This window comes from Gastrolobium bilobum, unplaced genomic scaffold, assembly GCF_033153095.1.
Source record: "Gastrolobium bilobum isolate Gb01-03AN ecotype WA unplaced genomic scaffold, APGP_CSIRO_Gbil_v1 utg20048, whole genome shotgun sequence".
NCBI lineage: Eukaryota > Viridiplantae > Streptophyta > Magnoliopsida > Fabales > Fabaceae > Gastrolobium > Gastrolobium bilobum.
The window spans coordinates 96986-121252 of record NW_026898170.1 but is presented as its reverse complement, the minus strand read 5'-3'; the positions used below and the strand labels follow the sequence as shown (position 1 = coordinate 121252).

General features: G+C 31.7%; 1 protein-coding gene and 2 pseudogenes across 1 annotated transcript; 1 reads left to right on the top strand and 2 right to left on the bottom strand.

Annotated features, from left to right (window-relative positions):
• The first annotated feature begins 1572 nt into the window (after positions 1 to 1572).
• Positions 1573 to 3416, top strand: LOC133313531 (myb family transcription factor PHL8-like). Its single transcript, XM_061514920.1, has 6 exons — positions 1573 to 1737; positions 1839 to 1995; positions 2099 to 2233; positions 2322 to 2397; positions 2501 to 2570; positions 2657 to 3416. Exons 2-6 carry the CDS (start codon positions 1860 to 1862, stop codon positions 3269 to 3271), a joined length of 1032 nt encoding a protein of 343 aa, XP_061370904.1. The 5' UTR covers positions 1573 to 1737; positions 1839 to 1859; the 3' UTR covers positions 3272 to 3416.
• A 5219-nt stretch (positions 3417 to 8635) lies between these two features.
• On the bottom strand, positions 8636 to 11915 carry LOC133313511 (uncharacterized; annotated as a pseudogene).
• A 414-nt stretch (positions 11916 to 12329) lies between these two features.
• Positions 12330 to 22252, bottom strand: LOC133313510 (uncharacterized; annotated as a pseudogene).
• Positions 22253 to 24267: the final 2015 nt, after the last annotated feature.

The following is a 24267-nucleotide window of genomic DNA, read 5'->3' as shown; positions in this document are numbered from 1 at the left end:
TTAAAGAGAAAGGTACTACAACAACTCTCCCTTCCTTTTCTTGTTTTTCAAACATTTGGGCCACATACTACAAATACATGTCAATAATAATATTCCTTTCTTTGAATGTGAACAAAGCCTGCCACTAAGTAATTTTATTTTCAAGGCAATTGTTGCGGGACCCACCTTGTTCTGATATGCTATTAAAAGAATCATGTAATGAAGAGATAATTGTAACTTGTAAGTAAGTATATTCATTAGTGTATGTTTGAATTTTAGTAGTCGAATAATAAGGGCACTGCTTATTTATTGAATGGAAGTGTAGCTCTTCTTATGGCTCCATTATAAAAAATAAAAATAAAAATAGAAAAATTGGGTATTTGATTTTCATTAGTTTAAAATCATGGGAAATTGTTCAACAGTTCAAGCACACTAGCTGGAATTCCATGGTGCTGAAATGGCAGTGTTTTGAAGACCAATCATTGGATTTTGATTCTAGTGATCAAACTCTAGACCGCAACCCAAGAAATCTGAAGAGAGAATTGATCCAATTAGCTTTTTAAGATTTGTTGTTGGCCATTATAGCCTTCCCTTTTCCTTTTATTTTTGGTGAAAATTTCTTTTCTTCTCCTCGGCTTGGATATAGATTACAGCATTAAAGCAAAATTCCCTTTGGAATAATTTCTTTACGAGACTTTTGTCCAGAGTGAGCACTGTATATTGCTTTCATATTGCAAAGAAAAGTGCATAGCCACATATTTTGTGATTTCTTGGAATCTCATTGTGGGGATATTATTAGTATCATATTCAATTCCATTTTTTTAACCGTAGCCTCTCATATTAAGCGTGTTTTAGTTCAACCCCCTTGATGGGATGCAACTTTGCATTATTTGCTTATACACATCACCTTAATGATTGATAGTGTTAGTGCTTAGTTACGACTGAAATGCGGGGATGGTCCCTTTATGAACTTGGGGGTTGAAATTCCTTTGTTAGGATAATCTAAGAAATCATGACCTGTTCGATGTCTTGAGCGGACACACAATTAATTAGTGTCGTTTTGATAAGAGGAACAACTTTATCTCTTGATATGGTTGATTAGTTCTCTTTCTTCTAGCACACTTTCTTTATAGAAAAACATGTAGGCTCTGGGCCCAAAATCTAATCCTAGATTCTTTGATTCCTTCATCCCTACAAGGAACAAAAAGAATCTGCCAATCGCGTTACATACACCTTCTCATAAAAGAAAACCAAAATTAAAGTTGTTAAAAAGGGGAAATGAAATTTGAAACAAAGATTGATTAATTTGTTATCACTTTTAATAACCACAAGCAAATATCCATAATAGCATACCCATCATTTTTATTTATTTTTACCTTAAAGTTTCTATCAGCATTAAGAAAGTTGGTCTCATTATTCATTATGGTGGGCCTACCCAATTCAGTAGGGAATCATATTTAGAGAGATAGAGAAGTGGGAAAACAGCAAGATAAAAAAAACAAAAAACAAACCATACACTTTTCTTCTTTTCTCTCCTTTTAAGACTCAAAATTGAGCTGTTTTCCTTTCTCTGTTGTTGCTACATCAGAGATTCTCTTCGACCCTTTCAAGTCAAAGAAGAAAGAGTAGGGGGAAAAATAAAAAAAAAGGAAAAGTAGGTATGAAATGGGGGATGAGAGAGGAAGAGTCACAGCTCATGGCATATATTCCGCCAACATAACCCCACTCATGCTTCCTTATATGGAGTGAGATCACAAGGTAGCACAACAACTCAAATTTATAAAGAGAACTATAGCTACCACATATTGACGCATAGCTAAAAGCATCAAAAGTTTATTTATGTTTCAATCCATTACCAGTAACTCTTCCAAAAAAAGCAAATGGATCACCTGCAAAATGTGCAAAATCAAAGTATGCGTTTGGTTATGTCCACTGATGCCAAGCCTAGGCTGAAATGGACTCCTGAGCTTCATCAACGATTCAACGAGGCAGTTAATCAGCTTGGAGGTGCAGAAAGTGAGTATATATAATGCAAGCTTAAAAGACCTTACTATTTTGATATTAGACTTTAGATCGTATCTTGATTAATGTATTTTTTTTAACACACTGCATGTGGCAGAGGCAACTCCAAAGAATCTTATGAGGGTGATGGGGATTCCAGGACTCACTTTGTACCACCTCAAGAGCCATTTACAGAAATATAGACTTGGGAAAAGCCAGCAACTAGAAACCTGCTCTGACAACAAACAAGAAGGTGACTTATAACATGTCTGGTTTAACAGTAATAGCATGATTACTAGTTTTCTCATTCGGTATAATCTTGATGCTCTTGTTTGGTGCAGATTACATAGAAATCAAGAGCAGTGATGGTCATTGCAGCAGAGAAATCAGTGTTGGGACACATAATAAGATGACTGAGTAATAGTTCGAAATTGAGCAAACATTTAAAATATTTTTGTTGATGTTGAAAGTAAATGATATTGCCAAGACATTTCATTGATCAAATTTTTGTGTTTACCAGAAGCTTGAAGATTACTCAGGCTCTCCAAATGCAAATGGAAGTACAAAAGAAACTCAATGAACAAATTGAGGTAGCACATATGATCTAAACTTATTCCTATCTAAATTCAAGTTAATGCATAAGGACATGTTAAATCAGTTTGGATCATGATTTCAGGTGCAGAAACATTTGCAACTCCGAATTGAAGCTCAAGGGAAGTACTTACAATCAGTACTAATGAAGGCACAGGAAACACTCGCAGGATACAGTTCTTCCACAGGAGGTGTAGAACTTGCAAAAGCTGAACTTTCTCAGCTAGTTTCAATAATCAACAATGCCTGCCCAAGTTCTCCAATTTCAGAACTAACAGAAACAAGAGGGTTCAGTTTAAACTGTGGGGAGAGGAAACAAAATAGAGGAACTATGTGCTCACTGGAAAGTTCTTTGACATCATCTGAAAGCTCTGGGTCAAAAGAAGAAAAGAGGCACATGGATGAGGCAGAGAACCTACAAAAGTCTAATAGTATTTCATTTGAATTGCCATTAATGGTCACTCACCCAGAAGATAAAGCATTCAAGGGAGATACAAGTGATGTAGAAAGTGGGAGAAAGATAAGGGCAGATTCTGATGGTGGCTGCGTTGATCAACCATCTGGAAAGAGATTTTGCAACAAGTTGAGGAAATCTGAATTGTCAGAAATGCTTGACTTGAACAGCCACTATCAGAGAGACATTGACTCAAGTTCCAAAGAAATAGATTTAAATTGCACTTCTAGCTTTTGGGGACAATGAAGATGGTTTCTGGTTATATTAACATATGCAACAAAATCATTCTCATGAGAAAATCTGTTTATAAACTATGTATATTTTTATAATGAAAAGAAAGAACAATTGAGTGTATATCCTGGTCAATAAAAGGTATAATACACGTATGGCACATCTCCTTTTAATCTTGTTTTTACTGTAACAACTTTATACTGGGCAACCACTTGTTTAATTTATTCTCCTTTTGAGGCTTCACAAGACCCTACTAGCATGAGTTGGTGACATCAAACCAAGCATGATTCTGTTTTGAACCAATTTTTACCAACATGAAAACATACCAAGAGACTGATAGGTAGGGCATATTAATCTTAATAACTTTTACTTGTAAAATCTGTGGGAAGTTAAATATTTATGCACTAGAAAAGCTTGCACGAGATCACTATCATCTTCCACGGTAAGAAAAACTCTACTAGCATTATCTCAAAAATCCAAAGATGCAGAAGAATATCACATCCATAACATCGTTGTTAACACCAAAAAATAAAGAATGAATAATGATGAGAAAAAAAATGGTTTTGGATTTTGATTGATTTTGAATTTTACTTCAATTGATTGGTATCACTAGCAAAGAGAAAACCGAAAATTTGTATAGCCCACATAGGTAAATGAATCGTGTCCTTCCTTTACTTGCAAATCAATGCTTTATGCGTTTTTGTAATTATATGCAAAATTGGGTTTCTATTCTCCTAGAGGACCTCATATAATTCATTTGGTTGCTAGATATTAGGTATGGAATTAGACTATTTTAAAATCTGGCTTGACCTAATCTGTTTAACAAAATAATTAGGTTAGTTTTTTTTTTAAAAGTCAATATAATTAAATGGGTCAGACTTTAGATCTTTAAAATAAGTTTTTTAGGCTTAATGAGTAAACTTATATATACATACATATATCAACATGATTATTTGACACCGGTGTTAAAATAAAAAATTTGATAATAAATTTAACATTTTTGCCAGTGTGACAGTTATAACGGTTTATTTATGTGTATCTAAAGATTATATTTATTGAGAATTAATAATTAATTAATTAATTAATATTACACAATAAATTATAACTGCGAGATACACAAAAATCAACAATTAAGATTTAGTATAAGATTTATTATTCTTTTATATATATAGAGAGACAGACAAGACAGACTTATTTGCTCTATTTAAAAGGCTTAATATTCTAATTTATTTGCTCTATTTAAAAGGCTTAATATGCTTATTTATTTAAAAGAAAATAATTTAAAAATTTATAAAATAAATTCAAATTCTAAAAAAATACTGAATGGTTTTGGCTGGATTCGCCAAAAGCTTTTAACCTCTGAATGGTAAAAAGAAAAAGAAAAATATTACTAAAAACTTTTCGACTTCGTAAGACTAATGCAAAGTTAGTAAAGAAATTTTGAAATGACATTTTTCTATTTTTTGTTTATTCAACTTTCTGTTGCTTTAATTTGAATCAATTGTTTTCATTGATTTATTTTTTTATTCTGAAAATTGAATAAATTTAGATTTTTTATTTAATTATTTTCTTTATTAATACAAATTTTGCAAATTGATTTTTGTGTTTAAATTATAAATCATATCCATATTTTCTCTTCCTTATCAACAATAATTTTTTTATATTTTTTAATTTAAATCACAAATTAAATTTCTTATTTTTTATATTAAAAATGTAAATTTTTATTTAATTTTTATATCATATGATATACGATATATATCGTATCATCCTATTGTACAATACAATCTACTTTCTGATATATTTTCTTGGAGGTAGGATTCTTTGACACCGGTGTCAAATTTAAAATTTGACACCTTATCTGAGAGCCGTTAGATCAAAAAAGATCAATGACTCTGATTTATAAGCATGTGACACCATTGATCTTTTTTGATCTAACGACTCTCAGATGTTTGATACCGATATCAAAGGATCCTACTTCATTTTTGTTGTTGATATGTATGGCTGAAGTTATGAGTTGTATCGCATTATACTATACACGATCCTGACGAAAGACTAGTTCATTGGTCATTTGTCTTATTAACCATTTAGAAGTAGTTCTGTTAGCTTATTAACCTTAATGCAAAATAGATCTTATTGGACTTTTAGACTAAGCTGACTTTTAAAAAGATCATGTCAGACCTTAAAAGAAATAAGTAACAAGCCAAGTTTAGATTTTTTTATATTTGAAAAACAATTTAGGCCTGTTTAATATAAAAACTAATCCGTATCTATTTCCTTTCCATTCTTATTAGAAGCAAGGGTTATAAATTTCGATTGGTTACAAGTGCCCCTCCCATTGTGTAGGCAAGAGACAATGGCATGTGACTTCAACATGAAGCAAACACCTGCCAAGTTATACAATTATTACATTGTAGTTGTGAAGGCACATGCAGGGATCCGTTAGCTGCAATCAACAACAAAAATCAAACTTCAACTAAGTGGGGTAGGCTCAATCAAAAACCCATTGTGCTATGTTAAAAATAATGCAATTGATAATAATAATAATAAAAAGTTAACGCAATTTTTTTTTATCAAATACACATTCAAACTAGTGTTTGACTTGAAAGAGGATGTGCTTGTAAGCGATTTGCGGAAGCACTCAGACTATTGTGATTTGGAATGTATTATATTATCATTGTTTTAGTTTAATATAAAGTTACTTCTTATAAAGCAGATTTAAGATAATTACTTTGTGCAGACATGGCTTCACAAATTGGCTTGATTAATGTCCTAACACGAATAATCACCTAGTTGAAGTTGACTTATGGCAGACCTTCCAGATAAGGGTGTAAGGGAGCCGGCCCGGCCTATAAGATTCTATGGTCTAGTTTATATCATGTTAAGTTCGGTCTATTACATATAGTTTAATAAAATAGATCCAAATTTTCAAAAAAACCTAATTATAAAGCAGTCCATCGGCTTTTTTTTTTTTTTTTTACATTCTGGGCCTATAAACTTACAAGCCAACATATATCATATTATTTATTTTAAATAAAATAAAATAATATTATTCATAATAATACCAAATGATGATAATTCAGTTGGTGCATGTGAGCTGAGTAGATGGTGGAAGGACCTAAGTTCGATCCCCCACCAATACTACCTTTGGGAGTGACACAAGATCTGTACCAATCTCTATAGTAGTATCAGAATCAACATTTAGTGGTGGAGGAGGAGTTATTAATGCTTATCGTTCTAGCTTGGCTGAAGATACCATCCAAGCTTTAATATATGGTGGAGATTGGCTACGTAATAAATATGGCTTGAAGAAAAAATAAAAGGTATAAAAAGATTTTTTTTGTTTTTGAATCTTTTTTTTCTTTAATCTTGTTTTTTATTTTCTACATTTATAAATTGTTTGCCAACTTATGTAACCTTGAAATTGTATTTGCAGGATAGAAAAGATGATGAGAAATTTTTTACTACTACAAGCATTATGATACATTTGTTGGATTCATGCAGTTATTTTAATTTACATAATATGGATTGATTTGTTGGATCTGATAAAATATATATTATTTAGTTTAGACATTTTTCTTCTGAAAGTGACTTAAATGCATATTGTGATAAGTTGTTGTTGTGATTTATGGTTTTGTTTGAATGTTGAAATTGTGGTATTTGTTTTAACAACATAATTTGAGTATTTTATGAAGTTAATTCATATTATGCTTGGAAGTTAAAAATTAACAGGCTAACGGGTCAGGCTAGACCATTTGTTTTTATTTTATAAATGATTCAAACTAGGCTAACAATTAGACTCGTACTATGCTAACGAGGCAAGTCAATATGACATTTTTTCGCATAAGTTTGAGCTTTTCGGGATAAAGCAAAGCCCGTTTTCACCCTTTCTTTGAGACTATTCCCATGGGGTGACAGAGCTAGTGTGTGAAACTCTCGCTATTAGAATTGATCTTACCCAGCTAATGCAGCAACATTAGAGGTTGGCGGCTAAAAAGTGTGATTATATATGAGTGCTAAGAAACCCTAACCTTAAATTTTGTAGGCTCTTCTCATACATTGAGCTCAATTGAGTTTTAGGGCCTGTTTGATGTGATGTATAAGGCTTGATAGTATAACCTTATACTATACATTATGATATTTTTAGTTATTTGGTGTGATCATTGTATAGTATAAGGTTATACAGTAGGATTCCTTTATACATCAAAATGATGTATAACTTAGTCAGACCTTGGGGTGGAATAGACCTGATAAGGGGTTGATGTATTAACCAGTGCAATTCTCAAGAATTAATATGTTATTTTAATATTAATATATTAAAATAAAAAAATAATGTTTCAATATAATTTTTTTTAAAATATTGGAGATTTTTATTTTTATAAAAATTAATATATTTTTTGGACACACTGATCAATAGATTTGTATAAAAATTAATATCATATCACCTATTTGGAAGAATTATATAATTTTTTTATTAAAAGGTGTTTTTTCAAAAGTATTTATGTATATCCTATCTAATATTATATAGTGTATTATCAAATACTGGATGTTATTATCTTATACAATGTATTATTTTATACAATACTATGTCACACGCTGAATAATATTAAAATTTAATCATGTCTTATACTATTAAATTTTATTATATACTATGTACCAAACATGCCCTTAAGTAAAAAAGAATAAACCCTATAGGGCTATGTCCATGAATTCAAGACAATCCTTGCATCTACAAAGCACCGACATGCTAATTTCTTTTAAAATTACGTGTCGGACAAGTGTTCGACTCCGACATATTTCGACACGTGTTTGACGTGCAATCAAATTTTTGGGACACGTTGACTATTTCATCATGCAAATTTGACCGTATGCGACTTGATCAAATGACATTTTTGTAAAAAAATAAATTTTTAAAAAATTAAAATGTATTAATAAAATTATAATTTTAAAAAAATTAAAAAACATTTAATAATAAAAAAAAAACTTCAGACCCATTTCGTTCGCGGGCTGCTTTCTTTCTTCCTCCTTCGCCGTCGCCTGCCTTCGCCGCCGTCTGCCATCTTGTCGTCTGCCGTCGCTGGTAACTGGTAAGTGTTCTGATCTCTCTCTCTCTGATCACTCTTTCTCTCTCATCTGATCTGATCTCTCTCTTTCATACCTTTTTTTTCTTCTATTTGAAGTTGGTAACGAGGGCATGCTTGCTTTTAGAACTTGCAAGGTTAGTGTTGTGATTCTGTTGAACAAGATTGAAACTTTTATTGTGCTTTGTCTTTATTTTTCTTCCACTTTTGCTGTTAATTTTTTTGTGAGTGTGTGTTTAAATGCTGTTTTAGTCATGGGTTTCACTGAAAGAATTCTGAGATTAGGATCAACAAGTTTCAATTAATTTTCTTCAACACCGTTGCAGTGATTGTGCTGGTTGTTGCTAAGTTCCGCCATATGCACAAGGTCCGGATTTTCGGAATCAATGCTGATAAGTGAAAAATTTGTGTATTCCTGAAACTTGGTTACCTTCTCAAGAGCCTCTTGTCCTTCTCTTGTTCTAGAAAGGCCATACCTTTGTACAGAAGACAGAACTGGCAGGATACTCAAGTAATGTTTTCTTGCCAACTGTTTTTTCTAAGCTGCCTCTAAGGTATTAAACAAAGGAAGGATATTCTTACTACCAAATTTTTTTACTATTAATTTACTACTTATCTCATCACCATTAAATTAAGGAGAGAATGCTAAAAAGTTTTTGAAAAAAGAAAAAATATTGATCCAATGGTGATTAGATAGATAGTAAGTTGGTAGTAAAAAATTTTAGTAGTAAGAATATCTTTCCTCTTAAATAAATAAATAAATATGTTGAGTTATTTCTGTACAGTAGAGAAATATACGTATTAGATTATGGGGGAAATAATTCTCATGTTATAGGAGAATTCTTTCTCTTATTAGTGAGACATTGAAATGTGTGCAACAATTTTTATTTTTTATTTTTTAATGGAAGATGAGAGTCATCACTTCTTGTGTGTGTAATAGGAGAAATAATTCTCCTATAACATGATAAAAGATAGACCCTTGGATTATAACTGGTGCTTTCAAATGTACCTTCCCTTATTTCCTAGCCTCTTTTCTAAATGCCTTAGAACTGATATACATGAATGGTCCTTTGTTTTTGCATTAAATTTTGTTTCTGAAACTTAATTTTGCTTTATTAGAAATAAAACTTTCTCTTTACTTATATAAGCATAAGATTTATATAAATTGAAATTGGAGATGAAAATAATTGAACTTGTGAGTAGTCTACACTCTTCACTCTATGAATGTTCTATTATTTTTACTTTATATTTATGTTATGAAATTTGAATATTTAATTAGTTATATGACTTATTATGGACTATCATATATATTAAATATAAATTATATTATATATATTAAAAATATTATTTAATATCAAAATATTTCCTAACATGTCAAACTATATCAAAATATTTCCTAACGTGTCAAATTATATCATTTTTTAAAATTAATGTGTTAAAATATCGTGTCGTGTTCTATGTCAATATCGATGCAAGATATCACTGCATAACAGTCATAGTGGATTCTAAGCGGATTATAAGCCACAGAATAATCGAAAGTGATGGGCCCAACAAATCACTTGATCAAAAAATATAGTTGAAGGAACAATTATATTTCTATCCCTAAGTTCCAATTTAATAATGACTAATACTGCTTCTAAGACTAAGATAGCTTTACATACTTCAAAAGGGATGCTTGAACTGAAAAACACATGACACCTGATTGATATTCAAGCGATATTCAAAAGATATGGAATAATGCCTACACCAATTGCAAGGTACAAGTCAACTGCATATTTCCTTGGGGTGCATGGCAAAACAAACTGTGAGGAATATTTTTTAGAAAATTCTGCAAGAAAAATGTAATAATTATGCATCAATATCGTGCGAGGCTTCATTCGCTTGATGACAAGCACTAAAGTGCTTACGATGTGAATGGATGAAGATAGTGGATGGCTCAACTTTCTTGGAGTCACCAAGCATAAACCCAGTGGCTACCCTTCTGATGCTTGGAAGGTTAAAGTGATCAAGATTCTCGGACTCAATTTCTGATTTAAATGTCAAATAAAAACTTTAAGGGAAATGATTAAAAAAAGACTCTTTACGGATGGAAATTTATCAATTGTCTTAAAACTATGAATTTAAATGTGGTTTTACTGATTAAACATGTTTGATAAATAATTAGTTAACTACCTAATTTAACTAGAAAATTATTAAACTTTAATTTTATTGTTTTATCAATATGAAATTTACACTATCATATTAACACTTAGGGGTGTTCGCGGTCTGGATTGGATCGGTTTTAAAGCAAAAAACCATCCGATCCAATTCCTTCGGTTTGGTCATTACATCATCCGATCGGTTTGAATTTTTTCTCAAATCCGATCCAATTTTTTTCGGTTTGGATTGGATCGGTTTTCGGTTTTTTGAAAAGCCAAAAAAACAAAACTTAAAAGAATTATTTTTAAAAAAATGACGATGTTTCAACATTTCAAACGTTGATCAGAATTGGTTCACATGTCTTGTACATCAGTTAAAGGCTCAAAGAGACCAGAGTTCGTCCCAAAATTAATCATCTGACATCATTATAAGATCTACACGTTGATCAGAATAGTGAATATACCAATGGCATTCAGTAGTATCTTGCTTCCAATTTTGTGGATATCAAAAGTTGGTGTACGGATTTTATGGCAGGTAGGATCAATCAGTCCAAAACATCTTAACTCTTACACATAGATCCAAAGGTGAAATGATAAAAAATAGCATGCATTTGGATAGCACAAGGTGAAAGAATTACATGTTCCCAAGGCCAGATAGTTCTAAGTTCTAACCTAGTATCTAGCTACCCAAGGATCGTGAATTAAACTGCTTCATCCCCCTGTATCTAAGTTCTAAGTTCTAACCTTTGTTATATGCTTATTTGGAGGTTTCACAGAAGAGACAAATGTTGATTTTTGAGAAGAAAGAGATATGCTACTGGTGCCAGAGCGTGAGTGACTGAGAAGAGTGAGAGACTGAGAGTGAGAGGACGGCAAGAGTGAGTTTGGATGGATTAGGTTTAGAACTTTGGGTGGGTTTAAAACTGACGGGCTAACGCACGGGTGGGTTTAAAACTTTGGACCGGCTATTATTTGGGATAGGTAATAGGTATAATTTGGTAAAAAAAAGTTTGGATCGGTTTGGATTGGATCGGTTTTCCATATCAAAACCGAAAACCGATCCAATCCAGTAATTTTTTTTGGTTTTTTTCGGTTTTTGGTTTTTCGGATTTCGGTTATTTCGGTTTTCGGTTTTTCGGTTCGGTTTTTGCGGTTTGAATCGGTTTGGATCGGTTTATGAACACCCCTATTAACACTTGATTTAATAAATTAGTTATTAACGCCTAGTATATCGAATTTATTAAGTAATATAATAATATATCATCAATTCATCATTGATAGTAATGAAAAAAATAAAAAAAAATTCAAGAGATTATCGGGTTAAAAAAAAATAACTCGATCCCAAAATAAACCTTCCAATTCCCAACAGTGCGAAAGGTGTCTGAAAAGCACCTAGGAGCCTAATTGAGTGGACCTAATACCTCTCTTTGCCTCTAGAGTCATTCAAATTTATTATTATATAACAAAGGGAAATATTACTCTCCTTTGACATGAGGTAACTTATCTCATTTTCTCTCACTTCGATTTTCGCACTCCATTTTTTTTTTTTTTTGTAATGGTGGGACCCACCTATTTTCTCTCTACTATATAAGATAACTATCTTACGTGGAAGGAGATTAATAAAATCCTATAACAAAACCTTGTCAAGTCTCTCCCCAATTATTACATTTTGGATGATAGAATCAGAATGGACTAGAATTCCGACTTTGAACTGTAAGCATTAGAAAAATAAATTGTGACATAAGAGAATATCATTTAACTTATTTCTTCCCAAAACATAGGATAAAACTTGTGTACATTTTTGCCTATACAGATTCATCACTACAACCTTAAAAAAAAAATTCTTGCACCATTTTCTCAACTTTCCCCCTCAGCATCACCAACTCTTGGACTTGATGAATAATCACTGTAATCACCAGAAGGAGCTTGATTAGTGTAATAACAACTAGCCTCAACCTCTCTTACGATCCTCATCCTCCTTTCTCCCCTTCTTCATCTCCCTTTTTGCTCACATCAACAGGCATCTCATTAGGGCTGTGCATGGGTCAGGTCGGGTCAGGTTTTTGTCCGACTCGACCCAACTTGGTTTTTATAGGTCAGGTATTTTGACCCACCCCGCTTTAATTTGATCCAAGTCAGGTCTGACTTGGATTGGATTTTGTTGAACTAGTTCAGAACCAGTTTGGATCTGACCTGACTTGGTTTCTGAACTGGGTCAAATCTGACCTGACACGTTTTTGACTTGGTTTTCTCACAAAATTTTGTCGAAATTTTTACGTTGCAAAAGACGAAAATTTCGTCACAAAATTATTTTTTCGTCGAAATTTGTACAAATTTTTTTTTTTTCTATTGAAATTTAGTTTCCGTCAACAGTTTTGACGAAAATGATTTCTTCCATCAAATGTTTTAAACGAAAAAAGAATTTTGTCAAAAAATTTAACGGAATGTTTTTCGTTCAAAATTTCGATGGGAATGTGTTCTAACGAAAATTTTGACGAAAATTATTTCGAGGGAAATGTTTCATTTGAAACTTTCGACGAAATTTAGATTCTCTAAAGAATTTTGACAGAATATTTTTTTCGTCAAAATGTTTTTTTTGTCAAAAAAATTTACGGAATTTTTTTATAGAAATGTGTTTCGTTGAAAATTTTTTATCAAAAAACTTGACGAAAATATTTAGTTGAAAATTTTCGATGGAAATATGTTTCGCTAAAAATTTCGACGAAAATTTTTTTTTTGTCAAAAAATTTAACGAAATTTTTTCTTCGAAAACTTTCGCCGAAATTTGAAATTTGTAAAGAATTTTGTTGAAATTTTTTGCCGTCAAAATTTTTTGATGACGAAAATATTTCTGTCGAAAACTTTCGCCGAAATTTGAAATCTGTAACGAATTTTGATGAAATTTTTTGCCGTTGATATTTTTTGCCGTTAAAATTTTTTGATGACGAAAATATTTCCGTCGAAAACTTTCGCCAAAATTTGAAATCTGTAAAGAATTTTGATGAAATTTTTTGCCGTCAAAATTTTTTGATGACGAAAATATTTCCGTCGAAAACTTTCGCCGAAATTTAAAATCTGTAAAGAATTTTGATGAGATTTTTTGCCGTCGATATTTTTTGCCGTCAAAATTTTTTGATGACGAAAATGTTTCCGTCAAAAACTTTCGCCAAAATTTGAAATCTGTAAAGAATTTTGATGAAATTTTTTGCCGTCAAAATTTTTTGATGACGGAAATATTTCCGTTGAAAACTTTCGCAGAAATTTGAAATCTGTAAAATTTTTATGAAAATATTTTCCATAAAAAATTTTGACTTAATTGTTTTACTTTAAAACTTTTTTTTTAATGTAATTGCGATTTTTTTTTCACATAATGGGTATGAGTCAAGTTTTGGGTCAGTGGGTCAATATTAAAACGAGTCAGGTCTAAAACTGACCCAAATAAAAGTGGGTCAGTATTTAAACCAGTTCAAAAAATATGGGTATTTATGAGTCGGGTCAAGGTCGGATCAAAGGCAGGGCAAGTGAACAGTCTTTTTGCACAGCCCTACATCTCATACCTGCAAACAGGGCAAGACCCATTAATACCCAACCACTTCTCTATACAACCGGGATGGAATTTATGGTAACAAGGGCCAAGGCATCACTTTGGCAACCTCTCACTCCTCCAAACAAATAACACACACCCCATCTTCACCTTCTCCAACCTCAACACTTGGCATGGCATCTATGCATTCCTTGAAAAACCCTTCCTTTCCAATGCAAACCAGCACACGAAACAGAGTCTCCATGCTTGACCAGCCATCAATGACCATCATGCCTTGAGTGAAGGGGTTTATAAAAATGACACTTTGACGCTGTGCATTTTCAGTACTCTCACTTTGCTGATCTGGGTCTTCGTTATCACTCCTTGGGAAAGCATTTGAGAAGCCAGAGACAAAGGGCAAGAACAGAAGCATGTCTGCGTTTCTCACCACCCTTTCGAACACATAAGGGCTCAGAAGCCATTAGCTTGACACCAAAAAAGAGTTTTTTTATCAAGGAAAGGGGTGAGAGAGAGAAGGAAGTGTTACAGACAGAATTTTGGGAAGCAAGAGAGAGACATAGAGAGTACTAGTAACGAAATATATGAATGAGAAGGAAGGATAGAAGCCAGGTACATATAAAAGTGTAAAACTAAGAGAACAAAAGAATGGGTGCCCATTAGGGTTGTTAACGGGACATGCACGACCGAACTTTGGTCTTAAAAGTTAAATCTGTGTTTAAATGTGTCGGCCTTGCTAAGTCTGTTACTTGTTATGAAATATAATTATCAGCATGTGGTCTGCCTCATTCACAATATATAAAAGTCTGATTTAGCTTTTTAGCCTGTTAAAAAAAATAAGATATGTTATCAAAAAAAAAAAATAAGATAACAAAAATTTATCCAAACAGAATATACAATCAACAACATCATTAATTCCATAAATATTCATAAATTCAATGTATATCCAAACAACATAATATAGAACAAAATCATTCAAAAAGTCTGTTTAACTAATAAAATAGGGGTGAAATGGATTGAGAGGAGAGAGAGGGCTACTACAAATAATATAAAAAATATAAATATAAATAAAAATTATTATACTAAGCCAGTGTGAGAGGCTCCAAGGCCGAGCTTTTGAATTGGAGCCTGAGGCCTTTTTACTAAATGAGCTTTTATACAAGTTCAAACCTGATTCCAACAACCAATATTAGGCATGTAACTAGGGGTGTTAACGGACCGAGCCGAGCTGAGCTTTGGTCTTTAAAGGCTAAGCCTGTGTTTGAATGTGTTAGCCTGACCAAGCCTGTTACCTGTTATAAATATAATTGTCAGCCTGTGGCCTGACTTATTTACAAAAAATAAAAGCCTGATTTAGCCTATTAGCCTGTTTAAAAACAATAAGACAACAAAAATTTATCCAAACAGAATATACAATCAACAACACCATTAATTCTATAAATATTCATAAATTCAATGTATATCCAAACAGCATAATATAGAACAAAATCATTCAAAAAGTCTGTTTAACCAATAAAATGGGATAAAATAGATTGAGGAGAAAGATATGGCTATTACAAGTAATATAAAAAATATAAAAAAATAAAATAATATATTAGGCCAGCCTGAGAGGCTTTAAGGCCGAGCTTTTGAATTGAAGCCTGAGGTCTTTTTACTAAACGAACTTTTATACAAGTTCAAGCCTGGTACCAACAATCAATTTTAGACATTTAAGCTCAGGCCTTCACGAGCCGAGCCAAAGGCTCCAGACTCGTTTATCACCCCAGTGCCCATGATAATTAATATCATAAGAAGCTTATAGAAGGATATGGAAATTGGTTTGGAACTGCATGTGTGCTAAGATTTGAGAATTTTATGAGTTGAATTGTGCATGTTTAATGTTTATCCTCAATCAAGCACAGTCCCTTTCATTCCAGGCTTCAGCTTGAATAGCGAAAATTTTAATATATTAAGGTAATATTTACGCCCAATTAAAACACAATATCAGTATTGATATGTTTATTGAGGAGAGAAAAATTTTTATAACTATGGGGATACATAATCTATAATTTTAATTTAAAAGGGAGTCGCCGTGGAATGGTAGCAGCAAAAATATTCACCTTGAAGATGATATTAAGTGCAGTCTTGAGGTACAGATTGCAGTATGGTAGCGGAGCGCATTTTTTTTTTACAACCGTCCTATCGAAAACTAGGTCCGATGGAAATAGATCCTCTAATGTAAAAAAAACATGACATGGTAATGTGAGAAGATCACAACCATACAAAAGTAAATCAACGGTTATGATTTTGTAACTACCTATTTTAATATATTTTCTCTCTCCTCCTTTATTACTATTGATCTACCTTTGTATGGTTATGAATTCCACATGACATGGTCATGTGATTTTTCACATTAGAGGATCCAGATTCAGGTGCGATGTTGTTATTAGTGTTATTAAAATTGGACCGACTCGGTCGGGTCGATCCGGGAACCAATAAACTGGTCTGGTTGAAGCAACGGATCGGCTATGTATCAAAACCGATCGGACCCGGTCCAACCTAGCCGGTTTTCATAAAAATCGATGACCCGGTTGGTTAACCGGTGACCTGGCCCGGTTCAAATTTTTTTTTTCCAAATTTTAAAAAAAATGTAATAGACATATTTGAATATTTTTTTGCTTATTGACTTACATAAGTTACGTACCTACTAGGGGTGTTCGTCAACTGATCCAAACCGATTTAAACTGCGGTGACCGAACCGAAAAACCGATACCCGAATAAACCGAAAACCGAAAAAAAACTCTCAAATTTTAATTGGATTGGATCAATTTTTGGATGGGTTGATGAAAACCGATCCAATCCAAACCGATCCAATATATTAATTCTCCTCTACCTACTTGGGTCTTTCTCTAATCATTGCCTAAAAATTTCTAAACTCAAGATTCATTAACCCATTAACTAAACCCAAGAAAAAATCTAGTCACATCTCATCAACAAAATTTTATCTTTGTAGAGCTTCATATCTCATTGCCTAATAAAAAAAAAACTATATTATAGTTTACTAATGCTTTTGTATTTAAAAAAAAAAAAAATTACAAAGCCAATATATACAAAAGATGTTATTTGCACAATAATCATGAAATAAATTTTAGGATTTTTAAAAACCGAAAACCGATCTAATCGAAACCGAAAAAAATTGGATTGCATCGGATCGGATTTGAAAAAAAATCCAAACCGAATGGATGATTATATCATCAAACCGAAGGGATTGGATCGGATAAGTTTTATTTCCAACACCGATCCAATCCAGACCGCGAACACCCCTATTACCTACAACACTAATATTATCTCAATTATATATTATGCATAAAATTTTGAATTAATTTATAGTTAGAGACTTTAAAGCACGGACTCGTTGATTTTCTAAAATTATGCGTGTCGGACACGTGTCCGGCACTGACACGCTCCGACACGTTCCGACACGCGTCCGACAAGCGGTCAATATTTTGGGACACTTGGTCAACTCTCTGACACGCTCCGACACGCTTTTTTGACACACAGTCAACTTTTTCTGACACGTGGTCAACGCTCGAACACGTTTTTTTTTATTAACTAAAAATAAAAAAATCATTTATAAATCAATTTTTTTTTTTGATAACATTATAAATCAATTTTTTTCTGTTATGAAATTTGACATGAAAAATTAACAAGGTACGAAAAATTATTTTTGTTTATATTTATGTTATGAAATTTGAATATTTGATTGGTTATATGACTTATTATGGACTGTTATATTTATTAGATATAAATTATATTATATATATTAAAAATATTATTTAATATCAAAACGTGTCCCAACGTGTCGAAATATGTCTTTTTTAGAATTAACGTGTCGGCGTGTCGTGTCCCGTGTCAGTGTCCGTGCATCATAGGCTAGAGATGTCATTTTCTGAACCTAAAGCCCCGTATCACGATCATTATATTTTTGTTTGATCTTTTATTGGATAATAATAAGTGATTTATTATTTTTTATATTAAAATGTTTAAAATTTTTATCCATTTTTTATTAGATATTTAAGTATGTTTATAATTTTTTAATATAAATTTTAAAATTGCATATAATTACCGGGTCATGTGGTTGAACCAGTGTCCCAGTGGCCCAGTACCTCGATCGAGTCAATGACCGAACCGGTTTTAATAACATTGCTTTATACTGTATATTACCGGTAATATATAATATAAAGTATACAATTTTTTTTTTCTCTCTTCAGTACAATAGCAATTGATGTGGTGTATTCCTATTCGTCTATTGTACCTACACCCGTAGTATATTAGATTTTTCAATAAATTTTCTATGGTGTGGGAGCACCAAAACTAGGTGCTTCCTTCTCACAAATGGAGAGGGTAAAAAGGGAAATGGAAAAAAATATAGATAAAATGGGGAAGAAAAAATTCTGTTTGGGAGAGGGACCACCAACATTTTACATGGTCCTAGATTATACCATTTTTTTCATGATTTAGAAAGTAATATTTGATGATGCAGTTTTTAAAATTATTAAATAACTTGATTATTTTATAGAAAAAATATTAATTTTTTTAAATACGAATGCTTTTACTTTTTATTTATGGGATAAATTATTTTACTTATTTCTTTTTCATGCCTATCTTATCTATCATTTTCTAACATTGTTAGATTAGAATCTCAACTAATATTTATCATTTTCCTCTTATATTGAGATTTTGATATAACGATATTAGAGATTAATAAACATGATAGGTATAAAAAAGAGATAAGTAAAATAACGTATCTCTTTATTTAATATTGGGTTTTAGAAATTGAAAGGATTTTGTCCTTTTTTTGGAGTTATCTTTTCTTATGTCACATGACACAAGCGGATCCCACATTAAAAATTGTATTTATGGCAGGGAATCTTGTCTTACGTGACATAAGAAAAGATAAATCTTTTTCTTTTATATTGTTATAATTAGTCTACTAGTTATTCATAATTATTAAGCATTTGACAGGTAGTTTGCCAAATAATGTTGAGAATTGCAGTTGTTGATCAAGGAAACGGAATAGGCATGACTGATTAAAGGCATGTTTGAATATTGTTTTTAAAAAGAGGTTTTAGATTTTCAGGAAAAAAAATAAAAAACTTATTTGATAAGATTTGTTTTGTAAAAGTAATTCTAAAAATTATAATTGTTTTTAGAATCAAATTAGAGAACATGTATGAGTTGTTTTTGTTTTATGTTTTGTTTTTTAACTTAAAAAAAATACATTAACTATTTTACAAAATAGTTTTAAGAAGAAAAAAAAACATAGAATACAATCAAACAGATTAGTAAGTTTTCTCTACGTTGTTTTAACCCTTTTCTTTTCTTATTCTAGTTTTCTATTTTCTTGGATTATAATTTTTTTTAGAATTGAAAGAAGAGGTTGTTGTATATTTTAAAGGTTAAACTATATATATATATATATATATATATATATATATATATATATATATATGTGTGTGTGTATATATATATATATATATATGTATATGTGTTGTCTATATTTTTCCTCACTTTGTTTTTTCATCTTACATATTGCAAAATGTTCTATGTCATGAATATTTTTCAGTATGACTGCATTATTTGTTATCTGATATTACAAATAGAATTTGAGATGTGCCTCACCAAAAATAAAATAAAATTGAGATGTGATCATTTTTATTCATGTTATTCCCCTAATTTTATTATAAAAACCAAAAACCAAAATAAAAAACTGTAGAAAGCGAATAAAAAAGGAATAACTAAATTAAAATCAAAAACATTAAGGGAAGATATAAGAATCACATATACAATATGTTTTAAAATATTTCAATTTAATCATTTTTCCCCCTCATTCTAAGTAATATAGTTTTAAATTCTACAAGTATTATGTCATTAAGTGAAATCTCACCATTACAGTTTTTCATGGACAGAATCGAGGGCAAATTATTGTTGGCAAAGAAAAACATAGGAAGTTCTAAATTAACCGTTCAGTAAGTTTTGCTTTAACAAAAAAAATCAACATGGTATTAAGCAACGTTAAATGAATTGGTATATCAGTAATTAAAAATTATTAAAAAACTTAATTATAAAAGTTTAACTAAGAAATTTGCATCTTACAAAGTTTAGAAAAATGAAGATTTTAAGAAATTTTTTTTTTGGGTCAATGTCAACAAACCTCTTTACCTATTTTGAGCTTTTCCTCAAAAAGTTTAGTCACCTTTTCACTTCATGGTCCTTATATATAAACGATAAACTTTCGTAATCAAACTTCTGATACTTCAAAAACTACTGTTATAGTATATATTGTTAGGGTCATATTTCAAAAGTTACTCTCACATACATTATTAGTTATTATCAGTGATATTAAACCCGATCGGGCATCGACTCGGTCGGGGTACTGGGTTATATTGGGTCATTGGTCGGATCGATTGACCCGGATATATATAGATATATGAACATATAAATTGAATTATATTCTTCTATATCTAAAATTAATTAAACAAGGTTCATTAAATAAACTCAAAAACAAGAAGCATAAATAAAAAAAATGAATGCTATTACTATGTCAATTTAAATTGTAACTCAGAATCTTTATAAACATACCTCTCAATGACATTGAACTCATATTTTTCAAATTCAACTACATTAAAATGACATATGTCACATTCTCTTAATTTATTATTCCGCAAATTGCTTTAGTTTTAGAAGCTAAAATTTGAGGCCATTGTAGAAGAGTATACTAACAAATAAAATTACAAAAAGTTTTAAAATGAGTTCTACATTTTTTTTAACAAGATGAAACAATTTTTTTTTTTTTTTAAATGCATGACCCGACCGGGTCACTGGGTCATCGAGTTTAACCGGTTTTATCCGAATTTTTACCGGGTTTGACCGGATCGATACGTGACCGGTCTAATACTTAACCCGAATCGGTTTGATGACCGGTTCGCCAGGTTCCGAGTCGGACCGGATTTTACAACTATGGTTATTATAGAGATATGAAAACAGTCTAATATAGTTTTAGAAAAATAAGAATTAACACACAAAATTTAATGTAAAAACCATCGACATGATAAGGAAAAAATCGTAGACAATAGTAAAAAAAAAAATTACTAAATGGAAAGAATTATAACCTTTTTAAATATCAGAGAAAATAATAATATTTTCTATTCGAAAAAAAAAATATATCTCTCTAGAAATACTAAGAAGACGTGATATTTTACTCTCAGAATAGGACAATTAGAATTGGGGAAAACTTTTCCCCTGTTGCTAGTCGTGTTTTGCTTTTTTTTTTTTTTTTTTTTTTAAATCATGGGCCCCATTATTTTCTCTCTACGTAAATTGAAAACTTTTCCAACAAAACGATAAGTTAGAAACCCTAAGGCGTTTGGTATAAAGCTTTTTTTTAGGATGCTCGAAAAACTGAATTTTTTAAAATTTTTAATTTTTGAATATTATCATAAACTAAATATGAAAATTATATTTCTGAAAATCAAGATTCTGAGAAATTTTTTTTTATCGATGGAGGAAACTAGTTTATGCTGGCGAAATTTCATTCTTTATACCATGTGCTTATGTGTTGTTCTCATCGAAAGGCAAGGATTTTCTGTTACCCAGACCCATATGCATGGACGTGGGCTGAAGCATGTGGGCTGTTGTCACCATGGAAAGCACGTGGGCTGTTCTCACCAGCGAATGCTTTTTGAGTGAATGCATCCTTTTTTAGTAGATAGAAGGGGCCTAAGCCCAAAAACAGAAAAACAAAAAGCTACATATTAGTAGCATCAGCGTGGAACAAAGTCTCCATCCCAGATGGCATACTAGACAATAAAACAAAATGGTTGTGGGACTGAAAGGCAGATTTGGCCAACCAGTCAGCACAAGAATTTCCTTCTCTAAGCACATGTTGATAAACAATTTGCCAATTCCTCTCATTCCATTTCTGGATCTCTTCAACCAGAGCCTGAGTGTAACTGATACTCCCTTGCCCTGTCAGAAGATGAATAGCCTGTAGCGAATCACTTTCCACAATTATCTTGTTAGCTCTCAACTCCCACGCAGTATTAAGACCTTTTAAAATAGCCCACAGCTCAGCAGTTACAGTATCACAATTACCAATCAAATACGTAAATCCACCCACCCAAGAGCCTTGGGCATCTCGAAGAAGACCACCACAGGACGCCGAACACTGATTAGACCTTGATGCTGCATCCACGTTCATTTTTGTCCATCCCACAGGGGGGGCTTTCCATCGAACCAAGTTGCGCGCTGTTTGGTTTGTTGGCTGCGGAATCTGCCGACTAGTCACTTGACTGATGTCCCGAATGTAGTTCTTCAAAAACAAAGGCTGGTTAGGGGGTCTGATGAAGCCAGATTCATGGATCTCTTTGTTCCTCCAGCTCCATAAAAACCAAATAGAAACAAAAAAAGATGTCCTGCCATTTTAACAGCTGCGAATGGGGCCAAGGATTCATAAGGTTCTTCCTTATCCACTCTTCTTGGTTAGCTGCTAGGAAGTCCTCCGGAATAGATTCTGCAAACCAATAGTTCTAGATTGGAAGAGCTTTCTTGCAATCTCTAAGAACATGTGTTATGGATTCAGTTTTGTCTCTACAAAAATTACAGTATGCTGAGCCCCCCCCCAATTGGCAGTATACTCATTTGTTAGGATCCTGCCACGAAGGACAAGCCAAGAAAACTAACGAATCGATATATAAGGGTTTTATAAAAGTTATATTGTAGGAAAAAAATGATTCTGTAATGTTATAGAGATTCGTTTTGCGTGCCGTAATTTTTTATTTTTTATTTTGTTTCAAAAAGTGTGGATCCCACAAAATGTTGTGTGTGTAGAAAATGTCATGTGAAATAATAAATGCAAATTCCATTAAAGAAAGAAAAAAACTAATTGTACGGGAAATCAGTTATAGAAAGCAGTTACAAACTCAAATTTGAGGTTAGGTTATTTAGTCCAAGTAAAGAAGAAAAGAACACTAAAATAAAGAGTACTAAATAAATGAATTTTTGAAAGGGAAATGTAAGTTTTCTATGCTGAAGACAGAAATTTTTTCCTGCAGAACCTTTAAAAAATATGCCACCTTTGTTTAAAAAAAAAAGGGGAAAAACTAATATTATGTTGTAGGAAAATTCTTAGATCATGTCATAGAGACAAGAGATTGTGGGGTTCACTATTTTTAAAATAAAAGAAAAGTAAAAGAATTGATGGGCTCACTTTTATGTTTGTGTAGGAAGATTGCTTGTGTCATGTAAAAGGAAGAAAATATTACCAAAAAAAAAATAGTGGGTTCACATGAATTTATGTCTGTTGGAGATTATTTTTCTTCGATAAGAGAAAAATATTATCTTTTTCAAATTGGTGTAATGTTTTAGTACGTGCAATTAACGTTGCCTTAAATAAAAAGCCTCTCAAGTCAATTTTATAACCTTCTATTTATGTTGTCCACTTTTGATATGTCTTCATTTACTTTGTTCAAGTTTAAACAAAGGTCATTGAAGTATTCTCATGTCTTGATTTAAGTGAGATGATGGCTCTAATTTTTAATTTTGTTGTTTATACTATTGGTATACTTAAATTTAAATTTGAAATTTTAATAGGTAGGAGTGCAGACAAGTAGGACGTGGGTTTTGATTATTTTCTTATGGACGAACTTGAGTTATCAACTCAAAAGCTCATAGTAGAGGGAGCAACGGGTGCTAATATAAAATGTGGGGCAAGGTCGGAAAAAAAAAAAAAATTATACTTACGACTTATCTTCGTTTATAACTTCTTACAACTATATCTTAACTGTTGATTTCCGTCAATTAACGGTTATCATTTATTGCGAATTAATAATTAATTAATAAATTTGATTTGTGAAAATCTTAACCGTTGATTGACGGAAATCAACGGTTAAGATATGATTATAAAAGATTGTAAACGAAAATAGATTGTAAGTATAACCTCTCCGTAAAAAAATCCTTAGTTTGCTAAACCTATTCACAAACCCCTCATTTGAGGTACTCAAAACATTGCTATTTTGAATCTAAATTTGTTGGGAGGTCTGAAAAAGTACAATTCTCGTGAGTTTGCTGAATCCTCCATTTTTGCCTAGTTGTGTTAATTAAAACATTGATTTTTGCTTTCTTGGGGATGGAGGTGTCAGTTAATATGTCTTTTGAATCAAATGTAGCAAGGACTAAACAAAATCATAGTGACAATAACTCATCTACAATCCCATG